Raw genomic sequence first — 14,340 nt, 5'->3', positions numbered from 1 at the left:
TCTCAGAGTTTGAGACTAAGTGGAGAGTCTCTGGAGTGCTGGAGGGGAGACTCGGAGTCAAAGGACCTAACTGAAAGGACACACGCTTCCATTAGAGAGCTTTGTTTGTGCTGTAATACACAGGGAAAATGAAAGACAGAATACAAAGGGCAGGCTGGTCAACTGGAGGCGAGGGTGCTAGTGCCGGGTGACACAGAGCTGCTCTCCTACAGTGGCTGTGGACCTGTGGTGAGTACCTCACCCCTAGATAGGTAAGATCTTTCCCTGGTAACTCAGGGAAAGATTAGGAGCATGCCTCAAGTACAGCACACCATGTCGGGACAGACATAGGTTACGGGCTGTCTACCCAGGTAATGACCAATACGGTAGGTCAGCATCGTAACACTATGCACAGAGAAAAGGTTAAAGGGCTGTGACCTCAAAACGAGTCATCAGACCCGGTGGACACACTCTACACGTTTTCTCTTCATTCCTTTATTTGCTTAAGCAGAGGTTGGCTCGAGTGGGTTTGCCTTGTTACATCTTATTAATCGCATCAATCATAATGGTTTGCGTCTACACGTTGTGTCTATATATATATATATATATTTCTTTTTTTTATGCATTTGAACAGCACAATGGAGTTTGAAGATGTAGATTACCGTGACCCCTTTGGCGCTGCAAGGGGGCGGGCTAATTCGGGTACAAAACCCCCCAAAACATACTTTTAAATGTCATGAAAGATGTTAAAAGATGAAAATAAATCTGCATGGAAGGCTTTCCTCAAAGGAGAAGGTTTATTTTCTTTACTTTCAACTGAGTCGCCAAAAGCAAAGATAGCAAGATTGACCCTTTCCGAACAACCTAACTTCATTGTGAAATGTGAACGTCTCGACTGTCTTAAGAGACAAGGAGAGGAGTGGAAACAGGTAGAACAGAGGAGGAGAGGGAACAGGAGAGAGGGGAAAGGAGAGATGCCTTGAGACCTAATGCAGTGTCCACTCTACCACCAAGGTTTACAAAACAAGATCAGAAGATCCACATGTTTAAATTGAAAAGCATTTGGTTTCAGCTGTTACTTTCTATGTGCAACTGCATTTTATAACAGGATTCAACAATATATTACAGGATATTAGTTTCAATCAATAAACCAAGCAAACTTCAAGACAATCTGTAGAATAATACATAGGAGACGTAAAACCTTTACCAAAAATATACAACGTAAAATATTTATATGGTAGCAACAAAGGACACATAATGTCTTATGCCTCTTCATTGATGGTGGTTGTACTTAGGAGGCTTTCCTCTTCCTCTCGTCTTCCCTGGATGCGTGCCTCTCCTTCCACGTTATAGCCCACCATCAGCTGGTAAATCACCACCCCCACCACTGCACCTAGGAACGGGGCGAACAGGGGCACCAAGAACCAGTAGCCCTTCACCCTGTGGAGAAAAATTGCTGCCTTGTTTAGAGCAGACAAATTTGATACATTTTCTTTAGGATTCATTCAATTATTTTAATTGCTATGCATTACCAAATTTTGTCATTTCGCAACAGACAATTCTATTGAAATAACTTTAACTTGTTTTAACCCAATATGTATATTTTATTGTAGCACACTCTAGTTGCTTGGATTGTAGCTAAGGTTCTAGATATATTTTCATGCGACAGGTCTTTAGTGATCTTCTGCTTCTGGAGTAGTAGTACTAGTAGTAGCGGAAGGGATAATTTCTCAAAATGTAAAAAGCTGCAGTACAAAAGTGCAATAGGGCAGGTTTAACTCCTTTTTGTGAAATAAATTGTAAAAGTTCACTTGAGCAAATCGGTAAGGTAACAAGAGGTATTATGTTTTATTCGGGATGGTACATTGGTATAGGGTCCCGAACAAGGGTTAACTGAACTGTTCCTTGACATTTTGAATAGAGTACCTTGTCTTTATATTCGGAAATAGTCTATGAATTGATGGCAATAATGTCAACAGACAAACACAAACAAGATATTGAAATAAAACCTAGGCAAAAAATATATTTCATGGAAAATAATATTCATAGAAGATAATATACTTTGTTGTAGTGCAGTCCTTCAATGTATTCCACCATGTGTTCTACTCGGTTACAACCCAAAACGCATCCACAGCCAAACTCCTCCCTTTGGTATACAGGTTAGACATTCTCCCTACTGTATCTAAAATGTTCCGGCTACTCACGTGAACACCCCGCTGCCCCAGCCCGCCAGCGCGGTGAAGAGGCGCGGCCCAAGGTCCCGGGCGGGGTTCACGGCGTAGCCCGAGTTGAAGCCCATGGAGAGGCCGATCACCAGCACCACCAGCCCCAACGTGAAGGCCTCCAGACCCGCCGGGACCGGGGTGTTGTGGGGGTCCACGATGGCCAGGATACACACGATTAATGTGGCCGTTCCGATCACCTGACACACAGCGGACACAGAATGCATTGTGGGGTGTTGATGTCAGTTGATTAAGATTTATTTGATTTGAAAGCACTTTCATTTAAGAAATCTCAAAGTGCTGTACAGGGCTGAAACCGAACATGCAAGTAGAGCCTAAAAGAATAAACACAAACTAGAAACTAACCAAAACTGATTTGAAGGCCTTCCTATACATGAAAAGATGGATACAAAGACGATTAGTTCAGGGAGGTTGCAATGGTTTTGCCATTGATGTTTTTTGTAGAGTCTAGGATGTTATACAATTAATGTTTTAAGGACTAAAATCGTAATTAAATGGCCAGACACCACGCCTTATAATTTTATCTAACGGGGAACATTGTCCCTAGTTATAAATGGCCTATTTCTTTGGAAGAAAACGATTGGTCAATTTAGTTAGTGAAAAGCACGGCAGATATTCTTCCTGAACAAATGGTATTACCGTGTATACACAAGCAAACCTCTTTTCCTTCAAAAAGCGCAGAGCATCAGGATAGGCCGACATAGCTGAAGACATCACACAGTGACCCCTCCACTGGGCTTGTTTACCTCCTGATAGCTGAACGCTGTAGACTGACAAACCCTAATTCAAAGATACTTCACTTTATTAATTTCTATTTCAATATATTTATGGCATCCCCACCATTTCTGCTCGGAATTAAGGTGTGCATTTATGTCAAGTTTAATTTCCTTCCCTTTTTCCACATCTAAAGTAAAAGCCGCATAAATCCATTTCCAAGCACCACAGGAGAAAGGGAGTACATTCCAAAAACGATCTTGTGCAGCAACTTGACAGCTAAACCACCCCTTAGTGAACCAACCCCCTATCTATATTTCCTAAAATAAAATCGCATCCAGCGCACTTCAGAGGACTAACTCAATAAACAGCAGATTGAATGGAGGCTGTGCTCATTGCCTGTCTGTCACCGTGCGTGAGTACAACTGTTTCGTATCACATGCTCTCCATTAAATAACAATTTCACCCAAAGTGTTGACTTCAGGGGCACTTTAATAGCCGGATAGTGATTCCACTGGGAGGATTCACAAAACAATGATCATTTAAATGGGGCTGGAGTGGGGGAGAGGGCCTGGGGACTGATGGAGTGGTTTAGACCTCCATCTGGGCCCTGTAGCTATCGAGCACCGGGTCACATTGTGCAATTCTCAAACGTGTATGTTGTTCTTGCGATGTGATCCGGAGCAATTGGTGTGACTCCGATTTAATCGTACCCTTGTTGTGCACTCAGGGACGTGACGAAAAGATGTCTGACACTTTTCGTTACCTGGTCGAAGAATCCATTGAGTAGACTGAGATGTGGGGAGGGATACGTAGCGAAGATCCCCGCCGTGGCGTTGGTCCCCTCCACAGACAGCGTCCCCTGGCCGTAAGCCCACAGTGCATCTGGTGGGGACACACACATTACCGTGTTGAGTGTTGATGAGCAGCTTCATTAACTGTAAGCACCGGCCTCCAAGAATCTCGGCTGTGCCTGACAGCAGGCACCTGGGTAAATATTGAATAAGCATTGATCTTGTGTGTTTGTTGGTGCCGCGGCGATGCTGATATTATCAGATTACATTAAGAGGAACAAATGGGTTCGATATGGGGGCGATCACACAGAGCAGCACTAAGTACCGGCCTCACTGCTGCGTCCATGGGACTGTGGTCGTTGCTGGTACTGCTCCACTTCTTGTGATGCACCTCAAAGTTCAAATGTTTTTTCTTAACAATACTCAACAGTTGATATATGTTCAATTTTGAGTGCCAGGCTGTTGAATAATTATAAAATTTGTGTTGATTATTTCTCTATGGTAACAATTCTTTTTGGCAATAATTCTCATACCGTTGGAAAGCCTGTATAGTTCCCTTTCAAATTGTGTCCCATTTGTAAGGAACATGCACTTGTGGGATGAGCAGCAGAGCTGAGTATGTGGGTTGTGCCCAATGATGACAAGCCTCGTTTTTCCAGTGAGGGAGATGCCGCCCCACACCATCACACTGCCTCCACCAACATATGTTATGCTATCGGTGCAGCAATCAGCATAGCGTTCTCCATGTCTTCTCCACACTTTGACCCTACGATCCACCTGCCGTAGGCAGAATCTGGACTCATCTCTGAAAAAAACGTTCCTCCACATCTTCAGGTTCCAGTGCACGTGTTGCCGACACCAGCGCAAACGGGCCTGACGGTGAAGGGCAGTCACGGCAGGACTCCTGGCAGCCCTATGAGACCGGAGATTGGCTGCGTGTAGTCTGTTCCGGATTGTCTGGGCAGAGAGCTGTCCGCCATATCGTCCTGCAAACCTTGACTGCAAATCTGTATATGACAGCCCAGGGCACCTAAGTGCAGACAGGGTGATGAAATGGTCTTCTTGGGGTGTCGCCTTCTTGGGACGCACACTTTGCGGCCTGGCTTTGACATCCCCCATTATATGGAACTTTGCCTTCAGTTTTGAGAGGGTAGTAGGGCTCACTCCAAATAATGCTGCAACTTGGTTTTGCGCAACACCAGCTTGAAGTTGCCCGATTGCCCGAACGCGGCATGCCGATTCTTGGAGCAGACACTTATTGACTGTAGGCACCTGATTGGCAGCACCTGGGGATACCAGAAGCTCCAAACAAGTGTCAATAGCAACAGTAAAATAACCTGTTTGGCAATGGCAGAAAATAATTGGCAAATCTTTCATGGGCGCAACCCACATCATGCGCTGCTGCTCATCCCGTAAATGCGTGTTCCTTACAAATGGGGCATTTGAAAGGGAACTAAACAGGCTTTCCAACGGTATAAGATTTATTGCCAAAAAGCATTGTTACCGCAGAGAAATTATCTACCAAACACAAATTTCATTACTTTTTTAAGTTTATTTATTTAGTTTATAACGGCAGGATTGGGCTCAGAGCGATTGGAACAAAGCACTCTTTTTAAAGGCTTTTTCGAATTGTCCGCGTGTCTGCAATTGGCCCCTCAGTGACGTAGGGGTTGGGCCTATGGCTGTAGGAAGCATGCAGGTTCTCCGTGGATATCAGGGATGCAGAAAGCGTATCAATTCTACAACTCAAGGATGCCTACCAGAATACATGCCAAATATGATCCCGGCCCCCAGGAAGGCCCCTAATGTCTGGAAGAGGAAGTAAACCGGGAACTTCCTCCATGGCACTCTCCCAAGGAGGCAGAGAGCAAAGGTCACGGTCGGGTTCAGGTGACCACCTACGGAGGGCGAGAAGGACAGAAACATGACTTTCTAAACAGGACTCCTAAAGGAGATGTCCTCTTAGCCAGGGATGGCTGGTATAAATGGGCTAACATAAATTTGGTAGAACCTAAAGCAGCAACGGCACCAAAAAGTGACAGAAAAACCCAGGATAAATGATGTATCTTGGGTTTTTTCCTGTGAATGGGCTAAATGTATTCAGCCCAAGCGGAGTAGTGTAAGCTTCCATTAAATTTTGATTGACCGGTATTGTGACACGCCCCCTTCATATGCTTACCATTTGGGCTAAAGTCATTCAGCCCAAGCACAGTAGCGTAAGCGGCCATTTCATTGTGATTGACAGGTGTCGGGACACACCCCCATTTGGGCTAATTTCATTTAGCCCAAGCACAGTAGCGTTAGCTTCCATTGACGTGTGCAGTATGGCGTATGTGTAGTTTATGTTTTTAAACGTTTCTATAATTTATTTAAATAAATGAATAAACTTTAAATGTATCCATGAAATTTTGTTTGTCACACAAATTAATTAAATGCTGACTCATCTATATAACATTTTATTATTACGCAGTGCATTACGGAACGCACTGCTTTTACTGTCAGGAGTGCGGTCAGAATATGGCCGGTAATAGTGAATTTATAAGCGGGTCAACAACGTTTCATATCGAAACGTTAAAAAAGCATATGTCTAAATAACCCGACGTGACAAGTGTGTAGAGAAAGTGGCCCCTCTCCCAGCTGCATTTCAGCGACCGGCAGTAACAATAAGGTTCTCTAAGGAATTGGAAATGATCAAATTTAATGTTGCATACAACATTGCCAAAGAGGAGTTGCCATTCACCAAATTTAAATCCGAAATTATTCTCATGAAGAAAAATGTATTAAACGTCAACCCGACGTATAGCAATGAGATGGCATGTGCACAATTCATTGCGGTAATAGGAGACACCTTAAAGAAAAAAGACAGCTGCGGATGTCGGAAATGCCACATACATGTCCTTCATAATTGACGGTGACACAGACGTCCCTACCAAAGAGTGTGTGATCGTCTACAGCCGCATTTTGCGCAAAGGGAGACCGGTCAACACTTTAATTGTTTAATACTTTAAGCGCAAAAAAAGTTTTATCTTGCTTAATGGTTTAGTTCGAAATGTTCAATTTCAGCTCAGTGAAGCACTATTTTTATTTATAATTGTGCTTCAAATTCTCTACACCTTATTCTTGTTTAAAAATCATTCACATTATATGAAAGTTATGAACAGTGATATAAAGGTGACCTCATGGCATCTGGAGCCCTGTGAAGTATTGATAAATGTAATGCATTCGTTATCCCACCCACCCAAAATCACCACCAGCCGTCACTGCTCTTAGCTATGATCAGTGATTAAAAGTGCAACGAGAGAGAGAGATGGAGGCCTTCTTATATCCTTAGAGAAAACTCTCACCCCTGATTCTCAAAGAGCGAATGCAGTGCCGGGCCAATCTCCATTTAAACGTAGGATGCGTGTAAGAGCCTGGTGAAACGGGAGGGAGGTCTCTGTGACACACACTAAATTGGAAGGATGAAAACGCGGAAATAAAAAAAAAGGTCCTACAAAAGTCAATGTTTTTCTGAACCAAAAGAAAAAGAAACCTTGGAGGGGAAGTGGACTGCTCTCGATGGCTCGTTCACACGTGCGCTTGTCTCCCGCCCCTTGCATTAACATCCTCACCCCGTCTGGGTGGGAGGTTTATAGTTTGTGTGTGTGTGACCTAGAATTAATATGCGGTATCCACTGCCCCTATAAGTTCCCTTCCTATACACCACTGTACGACCCCCTTACCAGACACCTGTCGACTGATGAGGATCCCGAGCGTGGTGGCGACTCCAAAGGCCAGGTTGACGCTGAGGAACCTGCCGTGGGAACCTCTGCTGAGAAGCATCTGGGCCACCGAGCCACAGCCAAACGTCTGCAGGAGGAGGGAAAGACCGCTGAAATCATTCTAACTCGGACCACCACCCTACTCGGGGGGGGGGGGGGGGTTTTGCTTTAAACCTCGAAGGTCATTGAGATTTTTTTGTGGGTGTTTTGCGTGTGATATTATTTCGTTTTTTGGAGAGGGGTGGGGGGACATTTAACCTGAGAAACACGTCTTTAAACTTGGAAATGCATGCTTGGGTCTTCCTGGTGTCAAGGAGTGGTTTCCCTCTCTGTTATTCTGTGTTTTTCACAGCAGCCGCCTGCTGCAGACATCACAGAGACCCACCCAGCTAGTGACCTCTCTGGATGTGTGGTCTGGGGGAACTCAGAATGCCTGGTTGGACTATTTTCTCTTCTCTTGGTTTGCATTCTGGGATCTCTTCGATTTCAATAATAAAAGTTGAACAGTTATCTACCTTGTATGTTTTGAATGATGTGCTGGATGAGGAGGAAGGGAAATGTTGAAAGCTACTTGTCAACTCGTCTTGAAAGTCAAACGGTTTCAAATTGATCCTGACAGGTCTGACATTGATCTTGTCTATTTTGGGGGATTTAAAAGCAGTTTTGCAAGTACGCCAAGCCATAAATAAATAATCTGATGATGTTGGAAATAGTAATCTGAAAATCAGACCAGAAAAGGACCTTATTTCAGTAGCATCAAGAGCTGTGGAAATTCTAAACCGTCAAAGGTCAGAAGCTGTGTGCTGGCAACCGGAGAGGCTTTGGAAAGGACAATGCCGATATTTGGATAAGATAAATGAATATTCTAAACTTCTAGGTAATGAATAAATATCGTCATTGCAGATAGTAAAGCATTCGCACCACATGTTTATGTCATCCAATCATTGTACTAGTAATGCAATGAAATAACATTCTGGTGAGCATTTACACTAATAATAACATGTCCTTTCTAAATGAAGACAAAAATATGTGGTAAAACCACAATAGTCTGCATGTAAGAAAAGACGGTCCATCTTATAATTGATTTGTGACAAAGCAGATAACCCCTATTTGATGGTACTCTTTGATATACCCCCAGCCTCACTTGGGTTGCTTTAGCTAAAAGTGTCTGCTCAATCAATATAGATCTATTTTGAAACCAGAAGCCCCGCTGGGCCCCTTACACTCACCACAAGAACCAGGGTCCCCAGGCACTCTGACAGTCCCTGCTGAAGAATCCGGTGCCTGATGTGGAAGATCTGTGCCAGCTTCTGAAGAACTGCCTTCTGTTTATCCATCATGAGGAAATGGCTCGTATTCTTTTTGGCTAGCAGCTGTGATCTACTCAATGGGTAAGAGATTGTGTCCTCCTTGCTAAAGAAATTTCTTACTTAAGTACGACTCTGTCTCCACCCATTCATACCCTCTCTAAAGGCCCTTGTATAAGGTCTACACCCCTTTATTTTGCAACTTGATCTTTTCCTCATTACTGGCAAATCAGCCAGAAAAATATATATTATTTATATACTCATTAGCTTATGAGCAGTTATTAGCCAATTTATCTTTTTCAAAGAACTCCACTCTGCGTAAAACAATAGGCCATATCCGCACCGTATGCCTGGACGTGATTAGCATAATACCGAATTAGCATTGGCATAGCTATTATGCTAATTTAATTATCGACATAATAGCCTACCACTTTCTGAAAGAATTAGTGGAGAGAAGACTTTTGAGAAGTCATTTTAGTTTTGTGGGCTGGTGGCGTATCTCTGCTTCAGAGACTGGATATTTTACAGCCGACAACGCCGATACCGATAAGGAGGCCAGACATCCGAAAAATTAAAGCCCTGCTTGACTTTAGGCTATAAAGCTATCTTTTTTGTCTTTGCTGTGAACAAGGACACAGGATTGACACCTTTGATAATTTAGATGATAATAACCTAAAGCCATTGCGAGATATTTAACAATTATTCGCCAAAGGCGAATAATTGTTTTAGTAAACACTACACGTGAACACTCGAAGTAAACAAGATAACACCTATTGCCGGGATTTATTTATTTTATCATTTTTATTAGCGTGACGAGACGAACGTTACGCAATATCCCGAGATTGAGATCTCTATCATGGGATATTGCCCAATAGCCCGCGATAGCGAACCAATCAAATTGCGCATGTCAGGAGGTTCCTGTTTAGCATATACTAATCTCCTCTAAACGGGCGTGTGATGGACCATAACGACTATGAAGTTGTTCTTGACTTGAGCTCTTTCTGACTGCTTCTTGTGAAGGAGGATGGTATAGAAAGGCCTGACGTCACCAAGCATCGACAACAGAGTGGTGTCTCTGAAAACGAACTCCATCTCCTCCCATCATCCTTTCTTTGAAAATGTATTCTTCAATACACATTGGTCCATTCTCCCAGTAAATAACAAAACTTCACCAATAAAAATGATGACATATCCAGAAAAAAAGCGTTAAGGCTTTCAAATCTGAGTTGTTGGCTTGGTCGGTGTCGTGTTTCAAATACTATAGTTCTAAACAGTTTAAACAGATAACTGGAAGCGCACACGGCAGACTTATGACTGAATGTCGTATGCATTATTAAAATCCAGGTAACAACCAGCGTGTGCTATCCAGGCCGTGCAGAGCACCAAGAGAGCTCCCTGATGGCGATTCTGCCTAATATATTTCTACGAACAACTAATGATACCCTCCACCTAATACATACCAATGACATTGGGAACCTGCAAACTGATAAAAACTACTGGCTAACATTCTGTGTGGGGAAGACCACAGTCGGTTCAATAGTCTCCGGAAGTTTGGGATCACTATTAAAAATGTGCCTGACATTTGTGAATAGTCAGACTGTATGATAATATAAATGTATACACAGCCCGCGGTGGTTCTCAGACACACAGAGAGATGTTGAACTTGATGCGAGCAGAGGGTGAAGGACATAGACGAAGGCAATCTGCTTTAACCGACAATATTAAGAAGAATGACTAACTGAAATGAAATAGCACAGTGAAAGTAGAGGAATATTATGTATTGAGCCAAAGCCCAAACAGTGATTAGGCTCCTTTTGCCGGACTTTAGCTGAACAGACCTATACACGACACACACAGCAAAGTGCTGCAAATATTGTTTTCACAAAGGCAATTTTCTGTTATTGATTGAATGTTCTACAATATTCTACAGCAAGCTAGGTTTCATTTTCCATGATTGCACTGGCATAAACCCACTAGTGAAGAATACCAGTCAAGGTTACGCACACGCACACACACACACACACAGCAGCCTGTATAGTTTAGCGCGCTGAGTAAGCTGCACTTTAGGGGCAGTCCTCAGAAAAGCTGCACAAAAAAAAGACTGACGCTCTGCATAACAAAATGTCACGAAAAAGGAAGAGAAAAGACAGCAATGAAAACGAGGTGTACGGATGGATTGGACATGCAAAATAGCAGTCACCTCCAAGCCAGACTGTCTCATTTGCTGGAAGCTTGTGGCGTTGTGCGAGGAATACAATATGAGAGGACATTATCTGAGCCAAAGCTCAGCACGTTGGTCCTGGCCTTTACACCCCACGCAGCAGAGCCCCCAAGCCTCACAAATGGATAATGCCCCGCCTGTGCTTTTAGGCGGCTCTCTCTTTATTGATGAAAATATAACTTATAAGCGCCGCAACCCTATCAAGGTATGGCTCTGCTACGCCAGCTCGTCTTTAATCCCAGGAGGATGTGAAATATTTAGATTTGGGGAGGATTTATGGAGTGGTTATGAAACTCCAATATAACGTCTGACAGGCTTGATTTGGATGCAGCACTGGTTAACACCTTGTTTGGTAGCAAATACATGATTTAAAGTGCCTGGAAGGAAACTCTTTTGAAATATATTGCTCAATTTTTCTATCTAACCATCACCATCAGCAGCTTGTGTGAGATTCTGTTAAATGCGACTGTGATGTTGCCCGCTGTCGGAACGCAGGAACAATCTGTTTCCTCACTCGTTCATTTCCTTGCCGGATATGATCGTTACAATAATTGCTTTTTATTTTTCAACTTTTCCTAGCGATCAGACCCATCAGGATTTGTTACGCGCAACGCTTGTTTTTTTCCCTTCAGATTAGGCAATGCGTTCTGCTGAAGGTATTTTATCTTTATATTCCACTGAAGGATTGCCACGCACAAAATTTGGCCAATGAATACCCCCCCCCCCCCCCCCCCCCACAGAGCACCATGTATCCGATGACGGCAAAAGCTAAATAAAATACGTCTTGTGACAGACAGGCGGGAGGAGCCACCTATTTAATCCCACTGCTGTGATTTTATGATGAAAAATCAATCCACAACAATGCAATGTTTTGTTGTGCACTTAAAGACGGTATAAAACAAAGGCTGAGCTGAGATCAACAGCCTCAACCCACACAGCCGTCACGCGAAGCACCATTGATTACCACGGCGGCAGCATATAAATGAGCATCGACTCCCATGTTATTGTCCAATCTCCCCTCCTTTGTTTGTTTAGCATCCAACGTCCCCATGGTAACGTATAGACTATAATCATATACACTTAAGGGGGTGGTGAACTACTTCTGCTTTGCTGGCAATGCATTGGTCACTTGTTTAGAGTCGCCACCGTGAAATAAGCTATGGTATTGTGATTAAGCGATATACAAATAACACTGAATTGAAATGCATAGGGTCTTAACAGTGTTGCAAATAAATATCAAACGGCAGTCTTTTCAAATGTTTCGATTTAATAGAGGTTCTTATTTTCTACCAAAGTACGAGGCGGTAGCAGTGAAAAAATATAATGATAACTAGCATAACGCCCTTTCTGCCTTCTGTCTGGCGCTATTCATCCCTTTAAGAGGAAGGGAGTTAGCATGGCTCGTAAACGCTCATTAGCATGAGCGCAGAGAGAGCCCACAGTGGACCGATGTACCGCATATGTGGCCAATTAACCCTCCGCCCTCCCCACCACAACTCCAACCAGGTTCCAATGGTGAGAGTCCTTTGACGGTTGGTCGTCTCTTTGAAGTGCAGAAGCCCACCTTGGGTTCCTCCTTGTCCCGCCAAACCTAAACACGGCTGCCCCACTGGGTACCTCTGTTCAGGCCCGCGACCCACACCTACCCTGGGTTTGGTCCCCTTAAAGAGACAAAAGCAACCATCGAGAGCCACAACACTTACAATAGGATGTTCCCGCCTGACAAAGTTGGCTGTAGATCCCGTTTTTCAAACGTTTTCTGTGAGGGAGGATATGTCATGGCCATCACCAGCTGCAGTGTTTGACCTCTAGAATTAATGACTTTGTCTGTCTCTCTGTCCATCTGTCCGCCAATCCCTGCGATAGCAGAGCTGCTCTGGTTGAGTTGTAGCCTTGGGAAACAGTAGAGTCTAGGGCCTCATATTTTACTTGCTCTAGCAAAAAGAGGGGTAGAAAAAGCATTCGCGAATTGGTCTGGAGATATAGGGGGAGTTGAATATCACGTATCCATGGAAACGTGTGTGGCCATAGAGGGGTGGGTGTCACATTTGGTTCTTGCGATGTCAAAGGAGCCCTCTTTTACACAATTGATCCCTTTATGCCCTCACAACAAGGTGGAGTGTCCACTCAGATGGATGGAGGGGTGGATGAACCACAACACCCTACCAGGTGATGCAGTACACCAACCAACACCAACACTGCCTTACAAAAACCTTATGAATTCTAATGTGTGTCGTGTAAAAGCTGTGTTTTTTTGTAATTGTTAAACAAAATATGCGAGGGATTTTACGAGTTGGCTGATGGATGGTTATTAGCATAATAACCGAGAGAGAGGCCAAAAGCCAAAGACAAATGCACAGGTAACGTCTACACCTTATCATTTACATACCTGTCATAGCGTTGGTGTCCTGCAACCCCTTTTGATAAATAAACTGTGTGTGGGTGGGTGGGTGGGTGGGTACGGGGCATTAGCATAATATTTATGACAAGCTCCCATTCATGGCTGATCAGTATTCACACTGTAGTCTTAATATTGTATTTAAAATGTTCTGGTTTGCGCTGATGTAACCCAACACAGGATCAGACGTGTAGATCATGAGTCAACGGATGGAATAATAACAGGAAGTGACTCGACTACAACTCAAAGAACAGTAAAACTAAGTGAATTATTTTGGCAGCGCAATAACAGTAGGATAACAGTAATTACATGATCTTAATTTTTTTAGAAGCATCTCTGTCAACGATCGATTTTAGAAAAAGTGTATTTTTGCGGCCGTTTCACCAACATAATCATAACCAATCAGGAAACAATGTTGGTCGTTGCATGAAGAGGCTTCACGATTACAAGTGACAGTTAATCAGTTTGTTCATTCGAAGCGGATGGTTGGATTGTGTAATGGAAAATGTATATTTTCACATTCTGTTTCTATAACTGCCATTTGTTGATAATGCCTTTTCGCTGACACCCTTGTGGCGCTCAAGGGTCAAAAGGTTCCAACTGAGAAGTCATCACTATGAGAGCCCACATTATAATTGCAAATGATCAAATCAAATAATGTTTACTTAAAGGAAAGAGTGTCCTGTATTCTCATCAAGGAGAAGAATGCATGAGGAGATTTCTGCTCTCTCGTGACTGGTATACCCCTGGCACAAAGCTTAAAGTTAGATAACGCTGGGGACACGTGGAGTGGCTAGACGATGCAAGGAATAGGAGACAGAGCTCACATGAAGGGGAAACAACATGATTTTTCATCTGTGGAGCAGAGCTGATGTCCACGGTTTAAGAAGTCCTCGCATAAGACAACGCGTCGGACTTCAGCT

General features: G+C 43.4%; 1 protein-coding gene across 2 annotated transcripts; it reads right to left on the bottom strand.

Annotated features, from left to right (window-relative positions):
- Window positions 1-756: 756 nt before the first annotated feature.
- On the bottom strand, window positions 757-8,947 carry LOC130381537 (aquaporin-3-like). 2 transcript variants are annotated; one of them, XM_056589184.1, is made up of 6 exons: window positions 8,721-8,947; window positions 7,453-7,579; window positions 5,491-5,628; window positions 3,703-3,821; window positions 2,184-2,401; window positions 757-1,419 (listed from the first exon to the last, which is right to left on the bottom strand). In XM_056589184.1, exons 1-6 carry the CDS (start codon window positions 8,829-8,831, stop codon window positions 1,242-1,244), a joined length of 891 nt encoding a protein of 296 aa, XP_056445159.1. In that variant the 5' UTR covers window positions 8,832-8,947; the 3' UTR covers window positions 757-1,241. The 2 variants fall into 2 exon arrangements, with proteins under 2 accessions (XP_056445159.1, XP_056445160.1); XM_056589185.1 differs by lacking the exon at window positions 5,491-5,628.
- Window positions 8,948-14,340: the final 5,393 nt, after the last annotated feature.

This window comes from Gadus chalcogrammus, chromosome 4 (assembly GCF_026213295.1).
Source record: "Gadus chalcogrammus isolate NIFS_2021 chromosome 4, NIFS_Gcha_1.0, whole genome shotgun sequence".
In the NCBI taxonomy this organism is placed as follows: domain Eukaryota; kingdom Metazoa; phylum Chordata; class Actinopteri; order Gadiformes; family Gadidae; genus Gadus; species Gadus chalcogrammus.
The sequence above is the reverse complement of the archived record's forward strand: the minus strand, read 5'-3'. Positions and strand labels throughout refer to the sequence as shown.